The following is a 13,610-nucleotide window of genomic DNA, read 5'->3' as shown; positions in this document are numbered from 1 at the left end:
CTCTCAACCACCCACTTCATCACCCAAGAGAAGTGGTTTCTCTAACATTATTTACTTCAAAAATTGATCTAACTTTTAAATAAGTATTGCTTGCTAAGTTTCTTTATAATGCTTTTCCCAAATCAGTACATTTAATATATTTTTGAGGTATAATTTATATATAATAAATTGTACCCATTTTAAGTGGTTGATAAATTCTGACATATGTGTATACTGTGACCACCATCACAATCAACATATAAAACATTTCCTTCACGGCCCTTTGGAGTCAATCTTCTCCACCCACCTCTATCTGCAGGCAACCACTGATTTGCTTTCTGTCTTATTGATTATTTTCACCTATTCTACAATTTCATATACATGGAATCATGTAGTACACACTCTTTAGCACCTGGTTTCTTTCATACAGCTTAACATTTTTTAGGTTTATCATGCTGTATATATTAGTAGTTCATTCCTTTTTATTGTTGAGTAGTATGGGTACATCACAACTTTAAAAATTCATCTGATGATAGATATCTGGGATTGTTTCCAGTTTGGAGTTACCATGAATAAAACTGCAATGAAAATTTATGTATAAGACTTTGTATGGATATATATTTGTATTTGTCCTGGGTAAATACTTAGGAGTGGAATTGTTGGACCATGTGTTAATTGTTTATAAGAAACTACCGAACTGTTTTTTAACCTACCATAAACACTTACTTCTTCTTATCACTTGTTTTGCAGACACTTTATAAAACCCAGGTAAAGGAACTTAAGGAAGAAATTGAAGAAAAAAACAGAGAAAATTCAAAGAAAATACAGGAACTACAAAGTGAAAAGTATGTCCATTTTAGTTTAGAACAAGAATCAGTACTATAGCAAAACATTCTTAAATTTAAGTTTAAAGGTAGAGAATAGATGTGCCATTATTCTGATGACAGTGGAATAGCAAATCTTATTGGGCTAATTCAGAACAAATCAAACTAGATTTAGGCTAAATTTGCCTTTATGGTGAAGAAATAATTTGATACATTAACACTGTAGGGGTTGTACAGAGATTCACTAAATTGTGACAGTAAATTGTTTTCAAGGGTCTCTTAATCTTCAAACATCTGTTTGTATATAAATAGTTCACACTCGGGGCTTCCCTGGTGGCGCAGTGGTTGAGAGTCCGCCTGCCGATGCAGGGAACGTGGGTTCGTGCCTCGGTCCGGGAGGATCCCACATGCCGCGGAGCGGCTAGGCCCGTGAGCCATGGCCGCTGAGCCTGTGCTCCGCAATGGGAGAGGCCACAACAGTGAGAGGCCCACGTACCGCAAAAAAAAAAAAAAAAAAGTTCACGCTGTATTTGCAAGTCATCATTTTATGTTAGGTAAAGGTATGCAGGGTCTTCCTCTTAGTATTATAATGCAGGTTAATTTCCATTGCATGTGTGCCTAGGGCCTTATAAGGAGGTGATCTTAGAAAGCTATTAAGTGTAACAACTGCTCATAGCTAGATAGTGTGAGAACAGACATTGAAACTAGTTTTCTCACATTGTTATATTCTTTTCCATATAACCACCTTTGAAAGAAGTAAAAAATTTTAACTTTTATTGTTGAAGCAAACAAATACATAAAATAGCAAAACATGTACAGTTTTATAAATTATATGACAAATATCATTATAACCACCACCCATGAACAAAATCTACCTCAGAAGCCCACTATATCCCCACTTCTGCTTATGCCTCTTCCCTCCCCACCACAAGAGTAATCACTATCCTGATACTTATTTGTTGAAGGAACTGAATCATTTGTCCTGTATAGTTTTCCTCAGTTATGATTTTGCTGATTCTGTTTCCATAGTTAGTTGAACATTTTCGTCATCCTTCTGTGTTTTTTGCAAATCAATGGTTAAATCTAGAGTTTCACTGTTTAGTATGGTAGCCACCAATCACATGTAGCCGTTTAAATTTAAACTTTAGTTCATTAAAATAAAATTTAAACTTTAGTTCCTCAGATGTACTAGTCACGACTTAGGTGCTTAATAGTCTTATATGGTCAGTGTCTACCATATTGGACAGCACAAGTGTAGAACATTTCTGTCATCGTAGAAAGTTTTACTGGACATCCCTAATCTGGAGGCTTAAACAGATTCAAATCTGGTTTTTAGAGGGAAGACTACCTCTGTTTTTAGCAACCATTGGCACTCAGTGCTTAGATCCTTAATACATTAGGTAAACTCTAAGGTAGGCACAAAGCTACATTTCCTGGTTTCTCTCTGTGACAGTAGTAAACTACTTTTGTAGAGTATAGTCTGTTGCCTATCATTTGTGTGGTATCTACAATATAATATACAGTCCCAGCTTATATGCATTCACAGTGAAGGGGACACCCAATCTGCTACATACTATATTGTTTCATGGGGTTGATATGTTTTCCCTGGTTTGATCTGTTTAAGAGAAATGTGTTGATCACCACTCTTGTGCTGTGTGCTGTGCTTCATGCCAGTGATATAATTATTAATAAGTTATGGCTCTTACCATCAAGTGCTTCAGAATCTAGTCAGGAAACAGATATAATTAAGGTAGGTAGCTATGACAAAGTGCTATTGGAATATACTGAAGGGGTATATACCTCATCTTACCATCTGGGATTCAGAGAACATTCCCCAGGTGACAACTAAGCAGAGCAGAATTCACCAGGGAATGGGATATGGGTTGAGAACAGTATAGGCAAAAGCCAGTCTGTGATTTGGGAGCAGCAAATGCTTTCATTTGCCGGTAGGGAGACAGTTGGTGACAGATGAGGCTGGAGAGATAAACCTGAGTCAGATTACAAAGGGCTTGTGTGTCATTGGGAATTATCAACATTGAAGAGTGGAAGATTTTATTTTTTTTGCCATTCTCTATTGTATATCCACATCACCTAGATCAGAGCTGGGCAAATAATAAGTATTCAATAAATAGTCAATGAATAAATGAAAATTTAAGCTAGGGGTTGACAAGATAGGGTTTTAGAAGTCTCCAGTCTTTAGAGAATGGATTGGAGTGAGGCAAAGCTGGGTGGATATAGGGAGTCCAGTTATACTGCCATAGGAATAATCTAGATATACAATTATAGTGGAAGTTGGCAGTAAAAGGAGAGGCAAGTGCATAGGAAAAAATAAGAAAGTAGAAGCAATAGGAGTTGTAGATTTGAAGGTATGGGGATAAAAGTTAGGGAAAATTTCAGGTCAGCTCAAGTTTCTGACCAGGACAATTGGGTTGTTGGTAGTGGTAGTCCCTAAGCTAAAATACCAGTTTGGGGGAATGAGAGCAAACAAGGTTATTTCTATTTCACACCTACTGAGTTTGAGGTGCCTATGGGATGTCCAGAGAGAAATGGATACCAGACATTGGCATTATTGCTTTAGAACTCAAAGATAAGGACTTGAAGCCAATTCAACAGTCATTTCTTGCTGAAACCACTAAGATAGATGAGATTTGTTAAGACAGTTGTGTTTATCAGGGTTTATGAACTCTTGAGCCTATGATACCATACATGTAACTGGGTTGAAGTTAGTTGGATCTAAGTATCGATAGCATCCATTGCGTGAGTTGTGAGGATTATAACAAACTGAAGAGTTCACGTCCTCAGTTCTGAGCATTTGCTGCCACATGGTAGCACTGACCCAGTATTTCAAGATCTTCTGATTTTTCAAGAGAAGCCAGGAGTCTCAGTTTTTATGTAAAATATTGGCCCAAATTTATTTTTAAGTGTGTATGTGTGTGTGCATGCATGTGCATGCACATGCAGGTACAGAAAGGAGGTAGGAGGGGACATTTATATGGACTCATTTGGCTCTCAAGCAACAAGTTGTAACCCCTAGTGTAGGATAAGGAATGGGCAGAGGAAGGGAAAGTATAAAGTCCCCCATAATACAAAGAGGAAAGCAGAGTGGGGTATCACAAATGCCAGGGGAATAGAATATTTCAAAAAAGAGAAAGTGACTTAAAATTCCAAATACTCAGAAAGGTCAAGTAAAAAATAAATTGTCCCATTATATTTAAGGTTGTTATCTTGTTGAGAACAGCTTGTAAATAGTGATGACAATATTGATAGGTGCTATACTGAAGTAGACTGAGACATGAGTGGGAAGGGTAGAAGTACAGAGAGAGTAGAAAGCAGCCACATTGACCTCTTTACTATTCACAAACCAGTCTGTTACTCTTCTGCCTCAGGGCCTTTGGACTTGCTTATCCCTCTGCCTGGAACATTTTCCTCTGAATATCCACATGGGTTCTTCCTTTACACTCTTCAGGTCTAGGCCTAAATGTAATCTCGAGAGACCTTCCCTGAACACTCAAAAATTGAGAATGCCCTCACCTTACTACCTAGCTGCCCAGCTCAGTACTTTCTTCCTTGTTTTATTTTTACCTTAGCACTTATCTCTTCCTAATATATTATAGAATTTGCTTACTTACTCTGTTGTTTTTCTCTTTCCATTCAAACTTAAGCTCAACAAAGGAAGGAATTTTCAGTTGTTTTGTTCTTAACTCTAATTCACTGCTATATGCCTAGCATCTAGAATTGTACCTAGAACATTGTAGATGCTCAGTAAATATTTATTAAATCAAAAAATTCAAGAAACATAGTTGTTAAGGCAAGAAGCTATGGCTGTAGCTGGAGGAGACTGTGAAGGAGCGTCATTTATTTTTAAAGATAGCAGAAATTTGAGCATTGGACATGGCAAGGAAATCAGAGTGGAAAAAGTTGCACATCTGTTCACTGATTCAAACAAAATTTCTGAGCACTTTCTATGGGCCAGATGCTTTTCTAGGCATTTGGAATATAGCAGTGAATAAGAACAAAGCCCCTGCTTATAATCTTATAATCTAGAAGCATAGGGAATTATTGATAAATGATTTCTTAAAGGAGATAGGAGAATAAAAGTGAGAGATTGGCCTTAAACATCAGTAAATACAGGTCTTTTACTATGGAGAGTTGTGAAGGATGTCTGAATGAATATAGTTGCAGATAATTTATCTGAACCTGATGCAAAGCAGTAACCCCAGATGAGAACATGTTATCCATCTGAAGCCCTGCATTACCACCCCTTAGTATTCATGGACTTACCAATGGCAGTATTTTTTATCTTTTCCTAACTCCCCTACTCTTCTAGACAACTATTTTCTATCTTTTTCTCCTTCCTCAAATCAACAACTTCTCCTTGTTCTCATACTCAGCAAATGGCCTTGCTTCCTGGAAGTCATAGAACATCTCTCTTCCACCACCATAGCTACTAACCTGTTTGCGTCTGTACCTAAAACCCTACCGTCCTTCTGATTCGTGTAAATGGACAAAATTTACATGAATTTACCTAAAGGCAGCCCCTCGACCCCATCCCTTTCTGCCTACTTAAAAGTATGACTCCAATAATACTCTCATCTTTCCTACATCATTTTTTCCTTTCTGTAGGCATTCCTGTTGTTATATAAGCATACAGGTAAACATATCCTTAAAAAATAACCTGCTTTTCTTTTTTGTTTTTTTGTAAGCGTTTTAAAATTTTATTTATTTATTTATATTTTTGGCTGCGTTGGGTGTTTGTTGCTGCGCGCAGGCTTCCTCTAGTTGCGGTGAGTGGGGGCTACTCTTCGTTGCAGTGCGCAGGCTTCTCATTGTGGTGGCTTCTCATGTTGCAGAGCACGGGCTCTAAGTGTGAGGGCTTCAGTAGTTGTGGCTTGCGGGCTCCAGAGCACAGGCTCCGCGGTTGTGGCACACGAGCTTAGTTGCTCTGCAGCATGTGGGATCTTCCTGGACCGTGGATGGAACCCATGTCCCCTGCATTGTCAGGTGGATTCTTAACCACTGCGCCACCAGGAAAGTCCAGCCTGCTTTTCTTTAAACTACATATCTACTTCCAGGTAGCATCCTATTTTTTTGCTTCCTTTTGTAGCAAACTTCCTTGAAAAGTGACATACCATTTATCATCAGGTCCTCTTCTCCCATTCTCTCTCGAGCTCACTCAAGACTTTTGTACTTATTACACTACCAAAATAACCCTTTTCAAGGCCACTGGTGACTTCCTAATAGCTAAAAACTATACTCAGTTCTCAGTCCTTATCTTATTTAATAGCAGCAATTGACATAATTGATTACTGTCTCTTGACAAAATTTCTTTATTGGCTTCTGTGACACCAAACACTGTTTTCCTCTTATTGAACTGGTTGCCCTTCCTCACCCTTCTTTGCTCCTTTGTCCTTTCCCATCTCTGAGACCTTTGATGTTTGGAGGACCCAAGGGATCACTCCCTACTTGTTCTCATCTAGCCTCAGGGCTTTAAATAGCATCAATGTACAAGTATATTCTCCCCTGAATTCCAGACTTGTAAATCTAGCTGTCTGTTTGACATCTCCACTTGAGTGTTTAATAAGCATCTTATATGTAACATGTCCAGAAAAAATGCCTTACTCCCTCACCTTGCCAACCTGCTCCTCCCTGTCTTCCCCATGTCAATATTAGCTATTCTGTTATTCCTAGTTGCTTAAATCCAAAACTTGGAGTCATCCTAGACTCTTCTTTTTTTCTTATACTCTGCATGAAATCCATCAATAAATCCTAGCTATAACTAAAAAAACATGTCCATAATATGATCACTTCTCACCACTTTTAACATTTACCAGCTTGATCCAAACTACCATCATCTCCAATCTCGATTATTTCAGTTGCCTCCTAACTGGTATCCCTGCTTCTATCGTTGTTCTCCTTCTAGTCTGATCTTAAACAGCCAGAATGATCTTTTTAAGACAGAATACTCAGTGTAAAAGCCAAAGTCCCTATATTGTTTTAGAAAGCCTTATAATACCTGTTCTCTCTCCCCACTTCTCTTACTATATCTCACAACTTCCCCCAACCCCTCTTCACTCTGCTCACATTAGCTTCCTTCAGAACATTTAGGCACTTGGTATTAGATGTTTCCTCTGCCTGAAGCTGTATTCCCGGATACACTGCATGGCTCTTTTACTTCCTCCATATATTTCCTCAAATGTCAGCTTAGCAGAGAGGCCTCCTTGATCACCCTCTATAAAATAGTGACCACACTCATAGCCTCTTCACCTTTCTTTTCATTGTTCTGTGTGATATACTGTATATTGTTCATTTCTTTAAACTATCTCACACTACTAACGTATGTTTTCTGAGGGCAGGGAGTTTGTTACTGCTGTATGCCTTAATTCTTAGAACAGTGTTTGGCACATAGGAACATTCAAATATTTGTTGGACAAAAACAATTGTCCAAAAAATTATTTTTTGTAGCCACTATATGTCTTCCTCTTTAGGCTTGAGGCAGCCTAAAGTATTTGTATTACTCTCTTAATAGAAAATAGTTGGAAGTCATTCATTCATTCATTTAATAAACATTTATTGTGCACCTACTGTATGTAGGGGTTACAATTATGACCAAGATAACTTATCGAAGACAGGTTCTTTGGGAAGAGCAGGCAAACTGCAGTGATCTGGTCGTGGTCTGAATGTCAATTCTGAAAGGCCTTTAAAATGTAATTCCTAAGGAGCATTTCTAGAATAGTTTACAGTGTCTATTTATAAGTCTTCATAATCTCATTGAATTTCAGAGCTGGAAGGGACCTCAAAAATAATGTAGTTTAATCCTCTCATTTTATGGATTTGATTAAGTTGAGCTCCAGTAAGTATAATGAACTTGCCCAATGTCCCTAACCAATTAGGTAGTGGTAGAATGGGGATAAGGGTCCAGGCCTGGCCTCTTGATTTATAAGCCAATGACTTTTCTACTGTGCCATGCTGCGTTTCATTCCAGATCCCAACACATTCCCTTCTAGAAGTAGACCTCTTGCCATTGTTTTATTACCTTTTCCTTAGTTAAGCAAAATAGCAGGTACAAGGTTAAAGTGTCCTTTGCTTTTATAGTTTTTCTAAGTGTGAGAGGTTAGATTCATTACTTTCATAGGAAGTCTGTAATGGATTCAAGGTTTATTTTAAGCAATAAAATACTTAATTCATTTTATCATTTAAAAAGAATTGTGTTTTTAAGCATATGATTAAGTTAGAAGAATGAATTGAATTTGTTTACATTCATTTCTCTTTTAAATCTACTAGAGAAACTCTTGCTACTCAGTTGGATCTAGCAGAAACAAAAGCCGAGTCTGAGCAGTTGGCTCGAGGGCTTCTGGAAGAACAGTATTTTGAATTGACCCAAGAAAGCAAGAAAGCTGCTTCAAGAAATAGACAAGAGATTACAGATAAAGAGCACACTGTTAGTCGGGTAAGTGTGATAGTTCATTAAGTTATGTGATTAAAATTAATTTAAAAATCAAAATAGGTTACATGTTACAAAGTGTTTGGGTAAGTGTAAGTGCATGAGTATTTACTTATACACAATGGTCAACTTGTACTCATGTATAAAATAATTTATATAATCTAAAACAGTTGTTAATGATTGAAATTCTTATTCAGTGTATTGGGTTTTTTCCCTTTCTGGCTGTAGATCTTAATATATTTTCTGTGAAGAAATGCTTACCTTAAATTCATTTGTTTTATTATCTTAATAAATTGCAACTGATTTCATGACCAGAATTCTATAAAATTCAGAGAAACTATTTTGGGATAAAAAATTCTTTGTGGATATCTACAAATCCATTATAGAAAAAACAGTACTACAAACAATTACCTATTCCTGAAATTTATACTATGGTCTATGTATTATGGAGCTAGAAATGGAAGTTAGAGAGATTTTTCTTCTTGGTGGTGAAGCCACCATCAAGTGCTCTGGTATAAGCAGGTCTGAGTTCAAATCCCAGCTTTGCCCCTAAGAAGTTACATGGTCTTGGCAGTTTGCTTTAACTTCTCCAAGCCTCAGATTCTTCATCTATAATATAGAAACAATACCTATTCCACAGGTTTCTTACGAAGATTAAATGAAATCATATAAATAGAAGGGTGAATAAGTACATTACTAAAAGACATTGTTGGAGGACAGAGGAAATGAAAAGTGCCCACCGAACTGAGAAGGTATCTTGAGACCGAAAAACAAGGCAGGCAGCTCCGTATAATCAGTGGATCAGTTTATTATAGGGTACCCTACTCACAGAGTGGGTTTGGACAGACAACGGTATGGAAGCATTCACAGCTACGCTCCATACCACCAAGGGACCATTGGGACAATGTTATAGTTAACCTAGGGTATGGGGGGTATGTGCTTGGAAATAGGAAGTGCATTCCTACGTCAAGATTTATGAATAGATAACTAGTCTCGTAGGTACCAGGAATATGTCAGCAAAGGTCTTCATCATTGATTGGGGACTAACAGAGCATAGAGGCCACCTGGTCTTAATGATTATTAAATAGTATCTATTAACTACAAAGCCCTTGATAACAAAGAAGTGATTTTTACCACACAGTACAGTTCTGGATAGGGTCCGGGGAAGGACAGGAGGAACTATATGGGCCCACAATGGCATCATTTATGCTAACAGCCATACAGTAATCATCAAACATTTTAAATTGTCATTTTCATCATCATTATTCAGATGAAGAAACTGAAGCCCAGAAAGGTTGTGACTTGCTAAGGGTTACAGAGCTAGAAAACTAAATGCACATTTCCTAGTTTCTAGTCTCGTTCTCTTTTCATTACATTTTTTATTCCTTCCGTTCATATGTAATGTGTATATACACACACACTGAAATAATTTTTGGAAGCTAACAATTGTTTTAAAATATTTTGAATTTAATTATATCCACATATTTTAAACTGGAAACCAGATGTTTTTATAATTAAGCAATGTCTGACCTGTCCTCATCTATGGAAAATGCAAGTATTTTTTTAAAGGTTATTGCTTTAAATATGGGACTAGCAAAGAGACTATATAGCTTAAACGTTTCTGTGCTTTGTTTAGCTCGAAGAAACGAACAGTATGCTAACCAAAGATATTGAATTATTAAGAAAAGAAAATGAAGAGCTAACTGATAAAATGAGGAAGGCAGAGGAAGGTATGTAGGATTTTTTTAAAAATCATAAGTTAAATCAAGTTCAGAGGTAAATCTTTATGTTATATGCATTAGGTTTTTGAAATATTTGTTTTCATATATTAAATAACTTTCGTAGCCGTAAGTATTATCTTAGTAGAACTTAAATATTCTCACCACCAAACCCCACAAAAAGGTAAATATGTGAGGTGATTGATGTGTTAATTAACTTGATTGTGGGGGATCCTTTCACAATGTATGTGTATATCAATTCATCACATTGTACACTTTAAATATCTTAAAATTTTAGTTGTCTATTATACCTCAATTAACTGAAAAAAATCTTTTAAAAAAATTAATTAATTAATTTTATTTATTTATTTTTGGCTGCATTGGGTCTTCATTGCTGCGTGCCGGGCTTTCTCTAGTTGCGGCGAGCGGGGGCTACTCTTCACTGTGGTGCACAGGCTTCTCATTGTGGTGGCTTCTCTTGTTGTGGAGCACGGGCTCTAGGCGCGCGGGCTTCAGTAGTTGTGGCTCACGGGCTCAGTAGTTGTGGAGCACAGGCTTAGTTGCTCCGCCACATGTGGAATCTTCCCGGACCAGGGCTTGAACCCGGGTCCCCTGCATTGGCAAGCGATTCTTAACCACTGTGCCACCAGGGAAGCCCTGGAAAAATATCTTAATGAAGTTACTGAAAGTTATTATGTGGTATATGCTAATTTGAATAATTAGTTATTGTTACTAATAACTAAGTAAGAATTAAATATTTTATTGCTTAAAATAAACCTTGAATCCATTACAAAATTTCTATAAAAGTATCTCATTGTTACTTTGCAAGGCAGAAATTAATTAATGCCATGCAATAACATTTTATATAATTTGTTGACAGAATATAAACTGAAGAAGGAGGAGGAGATCAATAATCTTAAGGCTGCCTTTGAAAAGAATATCAATACAGAACGAACCCTTAAAACGCAGGTATACATGCTCTTAGCCTTTTCCATGTGTTTGTATTTGAGTATCATATATTCAGAAGTTAATATTTGCTCTTCATGTCCTTTTCTTAAAACTGAGATTATAAGGTTCAAGCTTTTCATTAGAACAAGTAATGTAATATTCTTTCTTCATTAAATGTGGAAGACTTATTCAGGAAGTAGGATTTCAATCGAGTTAAGAAAGCTAATTCGTCTAGTCACCTGATTAGTGAAGAATTTGTTTTAGACTGTATGGAAAACCTACAATTGACAGTAGGAAAACTTAATGAGGAGAAACCACATACTTGACTGAAGTCAAGAGAGAAGAATGGGGAGTGAATAAGAAACTTAAAAGGGGTGGAGGTATCATTTTGCTTTGTATTTTGCAGCTAGATCAGATTTTTTACAGTAAAACTTGGTATCTTGTCATTTTACCAAGTTATCCAGTAGTTTAAATTCTTCATAAGGTGCTGTGTACCTCAGTTGATTTTTACAGTAAAATAAATATTTTCTACTTGATAGCTCCTTACCACTAATCTATTCTCCCTCTCAACAATCCTTCAACTAGAGTAGTCTTTCAAAAATGCACTTAATACCTGTTGAAAATCCTTCAGTGGAGATTTTACTTCCCTTTATACCAAAACAGAGACCATGAAGAAAAAGGTTGACATTTATTACATACAAAAAAGTCCAAAAGAACATAAGTTGAAAGAAAATAAACTACGAAGAATATTTGCAGCATATATAGATAAATATAAAGAACATCTGCAAAAAAGAAAAAGACAATCCAATAGAAAAAAAGAAAAAGTAAGGGACACTTAAGAGAAAAAAGAAGCAGTATCACTCTGTACTGTCATGCTTGCTTATCCTCCTCCTCCACCAGACTAGGATGCCTTTGGGGCATAATTGTATTTTCTGTCCTTGTCTCTAGTGCCTATCAGAGTGCTTACATGCAGTATAAGTGCTGAATAATTGTTGAACAATAACTGGATTTTTGCAAGCCTGTCTGGTTCTTACATTTGAACAATGAGATAAATCAATAATAGTTACTTGTGCTACCAATGATCATATTCCAACGTTCATTAGGTTCTCCTAATTTTCACATACACAAAAAGTCCTGCTTCCTGATTTTGAAGAAAAATATATATTTTTAGTGGAGATTTAAATTGGGTAGCTACAATGAAGAACCTTATTAATAACATTTTAATATTTTAATAGGCTGTTAACAAGTTGGCAGAAATAATGAATCGGAAAGACTTTAAAATTGATAGAAAGAAAGCGAATACACAGGATTTGAGAAAGAAGGAAAAGGAAAATCGAAAGCTACAACTTGAACTCAACCAAGAAAGAGAGAAATTCAACCAGATGGTAGTGAAACATCAGAAGGAACTGAATGACATGCAAGCGGTAAGGTTGTGTGTTGCACTTGTAGGATTATTTTAAATTGTTATTACTGTATATACTTACTGTCTACTGATCTCATTTAGTTTTTTTAGTATAAAAATCATATTTAGGTTTATATTCTCCATAATTTGATTACTGTTACTCTAATTTGAACAATGATCTTGAAAAAATAGAAAGATGCTCTGTTGCCTATTAACTATGACTTGAGTAATTTTTACCCCTTAGCATCAGCTTGATTAGAGATGGTACTTTTAGAGAAACAACCAAGGGTTTTGCCTCTTTGGCTTCAGACTGAAATTGAGATATGACTGGTATAATATTGACTATAGTTGGGATAGTGGAATTGGAGTATTATAGCCTTTTTGTTTCCTCGGATAAGGACTCACTTTTCAAAATATCAAGCTTAATTTTTTTGATGCTTCCTAGCTTAATAGCACAAAATTGAGAACATGGTCTCTGATCTTAGGCAGACTTAGATACAAGCATTGACTCCATCATTTATTTTACCATCCTGAGAAGCTTTCTATATCTTTTAAATTATTTTGTTTGAAGCCATAAAAGCAATTTCTGTTGTTTTAACAGGTGTTTGGTTTTGGTTTTTGATGCTTTGTATTAAAAAATATCTAAAGCAAAGAGTAAAGGAGCTTATCCAAGCAATGTATTACTGAGGAAGAGAACTTGCACATTTATAGTTGTATTAAAATCTGTGGTAGTAAACATTCATGAAGTTTACAGTAAATTTTTAGTATTAATAATTCTAGATTACTTATAGTTCCACTAATTCTTAATTTCTAATGTTGGAAATTTTGATCTTGATTCTTTATATTATCTTGGTATTTTTTAAAAAATAGCAATTGGTAGAAGAATGTACACATAGGAATGAGCTTCAGATGCAGTTGGCTAGCAAAGAGAGTGACATTGAGCAATTGCGTGCGAAACTTTTGGACCTATCAGATTCTACAAGTGTTGCTAGTTTTCCTAGTGCTGATGAAACTGATGGAAACCTTCCAGGTAAGAATATTTTCTGTTACTTCTTTCAAGTTTGCTTAAACGTCATGGAAATTAATGTAGATTTCTTTCATTTGGATTTCTACCTCTTTGTTGTTTTGTCCATGGATTCTTAAGAAGGGATTTATGTTTCTGATAGCCAGAGTCTGATGACATTTGTATACCTAGTGCATTTTATAGAATAAAAGCAGTCATAAGCAGTCTTAGACTATTAAAATAGATCTGAGTGGCTCTAACTAAATAGAAACTTGAAGATGTTTATGAATCAGTA

General features: G+C 36.0%; 1 protein-coding gene across 4 annotated transcripts in view; it reads left to right on the top strand.

The window, feature by feature from the left end:
• Positions 1 to 13,610, top strand: part of ROCK1 (Rho associated coiled-coil containing protein kinase 1) — a 146,866-nt gene that overhangs the window by 120,099 nt on the left and 13,157 nt on the right. For all 4 annotated transcript variants that reach the window (XM_073790573.1, XM_019930555.3, XM_019930554.3 and 1 more), the window contains 6 exons: positions 730 to 824; positions 8,085 to 8,250; positions 9,881 to 9,974; positions 10,843 to 10,931; positions 12,146 to 12,334; positions 13,183 to 13,342. In XM_073790573.1, the coding sequence (XP_073646674.1) occupies positions 730 to 824; positions 8,085 to 8,250; positions 9,881 to 9,974; positions 10,843 to 10,931; positions 12,146 to 12,334; positions 13,183 to 13,342 (793 nt within the window). The remainder of the gene's footprint in view (positions 1 to 729; positions 825 to 8,084; positions 8,251 to 9,880; positions 9,975 to 10,842; positions 10,932 to 12,145; positions 12,335 to 13,182; positions 13,343 to 13,610) is intronic.

This window comes from Tursiops truncatus, chromosome 13 (assembly GCF_011762595.2).
Source record: "Tursiops truncatus isolate mTurTru1 chromosome 13, mTurTru1.mat.Y, whole genome shotgun sequence".
NCBI classification, from domain to species: Eukaryota; Metazoa; Chordata; class Mammalia; order Artiodactyla; family Delphinidae; genus Tursiops; species Tursiops truncatus.
Note: the sequence above shows the minus strand (reverse complement) of the source record. Positions and strands in the feature narration are given on the sequence as shown.